We start from the raw sequence: 3,866 nt of genomic DNA, 5'->3' as shown, positions 1-3,866 counted from the left end.
GGGGCCTCGCGCGCCGCCCGGGGCCGTGGCGGAAGCGTCTGCCGTAGGGTCCACTGCTGCAGATTTCTTCCGCCCGCCCGTTTTTTTGGCAGATGACGATGCTGCAACGTCCTCACTGACAACTTTCTCTTTGGGAATTTTACCTACAGGAAACAAAGCAGAGCTACTCTGGATTTCTGATCCTTTCCTCCTTTTCTCCTTCCTTGACTCCCGTTTGTTCTCCTTCTCTCTCTCTCGGTCTTTCTCTCTGCTCTTGTCCTTCTCCAGGCTTTTGTCAGCATCTTTATCTTTGGAGAGTTCCTCTGCTGCCCTGTCCTTGTTCCTGCCTCTCTCTGTCTGGGGACTCGACGTGAACCAGGGGAAGAGAGGAGCAGGGCTGCTGGATGAGAAGGGCTCTGCCGGCGTGCTCGTCTGCTTCCTCGGTCTCTGGCTTCTTTCTGCTGATTCCCCAGACGGCGTTAGGGAATGGGAAGGAAAAGTGAAAGTCGAATTTAAGGCACTAGTGGCGAGAGAACTAACAGAAATGCTTGTTAATGAGGAAGAGACAGAAGACTGGGGGGTGAGCGTTGTCAGGTCAGAGGTACTAAGTCTCCCACTTCTCGTCCTCATGGAGTGTGAAGGAGATCTGGGTTCCGAGCGGATGGGGCTGAACACTCTCCTCTTCCGCTTCCGAGAGGAGACACCCGTGGCAGAGGCCCCTGCAGTGGTGCGACCGACCGATGAGGGCAGCGTGACAGATTCAAAGATCCTGGAGTGGGCCTCGCTCGGTGTGAACCTGGGCGCTCTCAGCAAAGGACTTCTCTTGTGCATGTCAAACCTCGCTCCGGACTGAAGAGAGAAGAGCCGCGCCGGAGCCGTCGCACCCGGCGTTGAGAAGCCAGAAGCAAAGCCGACGTCCTCCGGTGTCAGCGGTGGGGGCCTGAAGTTATCAAATATCGGTTTGCGAATAAGACCCTCTTTGGCATATTTTGCTGAGGAGAAGTACTGTGGTTCTGACCGGGAATGCTTCAGGGAGGTCCACCTAAACGTTGGCTCTCGCAGAATAGACTTCCGTTTCTCTTGCATCGGCGCGGCAGAAGCGGGAAGGAAGGGGGAGGCCAACGGTATGGTGGGAGGCATCAGCCAGGGGGTATGGTCCGAGATGCTGGAAGCGGGCTGCAGTGGTGGCGGAGGAGTGAGCAGGGGGGGAGGAGGAGAGGAGGAGGACTGCTGCTGCGGCACACTGGGCAAGGCCGACAGCTTTTTAGCAGTCCTCTGGCCAAAACTTCTTTCCGTTATTGAAAACCTCCTGTTTCTCCTATCGCTGTTATCGTTTTCGGGGGACTGAGAAACAGGCAGTGGCGCGTGGACCTCAGGAGTGTTGCTCCGCTCCTCAGACAGCGTCTGCAGCTCCTCGGAAGCCTGCGAGTCTGTTGACGTGTCCACGCTGGGGCTGCTGGACCGCGAGGAGTCCGAAGACATCTGGGATGAATGCTGGGAAGCGGCACTGGACTTCTCGCTGGAGCCGCAGGACGTGGCGCTGAACCTGCTGTTGGGTGTGGATTCCAGTCTGGATATCTTAATAGGAGGATCGTAGTCTTCATCCTCAATAAACCGTTTGGGTGTTTTGATAATCCGTGAAGAGATCGCGCTCACAACCGGCATAATGAACTGGCGGATATTCTTGAGCTGGGTTCTGCCCTTCCTGCCCTGCAGTTTGGCCGCTTCTTTCTCGATCTTCTTCTGTGCCCCCTTTTTAGCCCTCTGCAAGAGCTGCTTTGCAATCGTGGCATCCGTCCTTTTGGTGGAAGGTATAATCCTAACGGGCTTAATCCTGCGCGGACTCTGCCTGACAGCCGTCTTCTCCTCCTTGGTAAGAGGCGGCGTGCCATCCTTCTCCTTGCGAATCCTCTGGGGCTTCTCCAGCTGTGAGTTCATGATCAAGGTGGAGGAAGTCTTTAAACGCTCAGAGGACGGCGGCCGGGCCCCCCTGCGCGCCAACTGCCCTCCCAATCTGAAGTTTTGCCCCAGGCTTAAATTTAGATTTCAGTGGGGAGAGCTTACTAGTTCTTAACTTTTTGATCTTCGTTGCTTGCTGAAATGTAGTGGATGGTGACCTTTTGATTTTCTTCAGACTCTCTTTTTCCTCTTTACTGCCCTTCTGAACGTCTGACGCGTCCTTTACTTGTGATAATTTCAACTTCACACTTGTAAGCGTTGGAGGTCTTCCTCGCCTTTTTTCCCCACTCTTCAACTCCTTCTTCTTGACTTTCTCCATGGATGTGGTTTCAGACTTGCTCGAAGGGGAACACACTGATGATGAGTCTGACAGTACGGCTGAACTCCGGTCAGAACTGCTGCGGGGCCTCCCGCGAGGCTTGCGTGGACTGGATTTAACTGGGAGGGAAGCAGAGAATGCAAAGCACACATTAAACTGCACGAGAGTCAGATCAGCATCACCCGCATCACACTTGACTCAGTGTCAGTCACGCTGCCCGTACAAGTTGCAGTTTTATCAATACACGTGAAGAGCACAATCCAACAAGGTTGGAAACAAGGTTTCCCAACAAACCTCTTTGCCTTTTCACAACAGCTATATGTGCAATGGCATAAACCTACTCTCAACCTGATGTTGAAAGGGAACAATAATTCCCAAGGGCACATGCCACCTTTCAAACACATTAAAAGATACTTCTTTCTTTCTTTCTTTTTTAAGCAGATCACAGCTAGTTGGAGGGGAAAAAAAAAAATTCTTCTCCTCTAGTACCATCCATCTGCACTGCTGAAAGGTGGGTCTGTAACACAAGAACAACTACAGGGAGGGGCTAATACAGGGTAATTTACTAAAACCCACGCTAGTTTTAGCTTTGCAACACGGTTTGCACTTGGCATTGGCTTGGACTCACAGGCACATGTGAAAGACTTGACTACTCACCCCTACCCAGGCATTTAAAGGCATTTCCCCTAACCCAGCTACCCCTGGGTAGCTCTGGTGCTCACAGAGTTCTGAGCACACGCCTGGTTCTTCACATGGAACACCCTGGGAGCAGGGCTCTCCACGGTCTCCTCTCTGGCAAGGCCAAGCCAAGTAGATCGTTGTGGTGAACGAGCAGAGTGCTGCGGTGAGAGCATTTATTGACAAGAACCTAAATGAAAGCTGAACTTGCTCACCAGCAGTCCCATCATGGTTTGAGCCTACCTCTTGGAAGTTGAAAATGCAGCAGCTCAGCTACAGCCTATCCTCAAGAGTTCTGTACTTGTTTTGTATCCAAAAAAGCAAAGGTTCCAGTTACAGGCAACAATGAGTCTACTGAAAGATACTGAAATACTCAAACCAGTTTTAGACCCTTACTATTAAAAGAATCGCCTCCCCAAAACACTAACATGAGGTTTCAGGCACCGGTTTCATCAGTATCACTCTTTCACTCAGTTTCCCTGTTCCATAACAGACCAGATTTACAGAGTCTAAAACTAAGGGAGTCGACTCCAAAGACGGGGTGGTTTTTCCAGTGGGTGAGACCTGATGGAACCAACAGGAGAGGCACAGCAAAGCTATTACAAAGGAGAACACAAATCAACATCCCATCCTGCCCCTTGAACGTACCTGTGGGGGACCTGGCGGGACTCTGCACTTTGACTTCTTCATCTGAACCAAAGCCTAGAAACTGTTCATCCTGCAATGAGAAAGCGGGTGCAAATTTGAAGACGTGGCCATTAACATTGAAACAAACTTCACTGTGAAGTGATTCCAGAGGATCTTCCCTCCCCCAGTGACATACAGGCATTTGCTCTTCTAGCAAACAATTGCTCAAGAGGAAACACAACTTTTGTATATATGTATAAAGTGGCTACGGAACAATCAGAAAGAAACAAAGGACAAGTATATA

At 51.1% G+C, this 3,866-nt stretch overlaps 1 protein-coding gene across 1 annotated transcript in view; it reads right to left on the bottom strand.

Moving 5' to 3' along the window:
• LOC104406956 (histone-lysine N-methyltransferase 2A-like) overlaps positions 1–3,650 on the bottom strand; it is a 29,090-nt gene extending 25,440 nt beyond the window's left edge. The window contains 3 exon segments of the mRNA XM_010016091.1: positions 6–1,984; positions 1,986–2,376; positions 3,584–3,650. Coding sequence (XP_010014393.1) covers positions 6–1,984; positions 1,986–2,257 — 2,251 coding nt within the window. The 5' untranslated portion in view covers positions 2,258–2,376; positions 3,584–3,650.
• Positions 3,651–3,866: the final 216 nt, after the last annotated feature.

The sequence above is a fragment of the Nestor notabilis genome, unplaced genomic scaffold (genome assembly GCF_000696875.1).
Source record: "Nestor notabilis isolate BGI_N333 unplaced genomic scaffold, ASM69687v1 scaffold25206, whole genome shotgun sequence".
Lineage (NCBI taxonomy): Eukaryota > Metazoa > Chordata > Aves > Psittaciformes > Psittacidae > Nestor > Nestor notabilis.
This window is presented reverse-complemented; position numbering and strand designations above follow the sequence as displayed.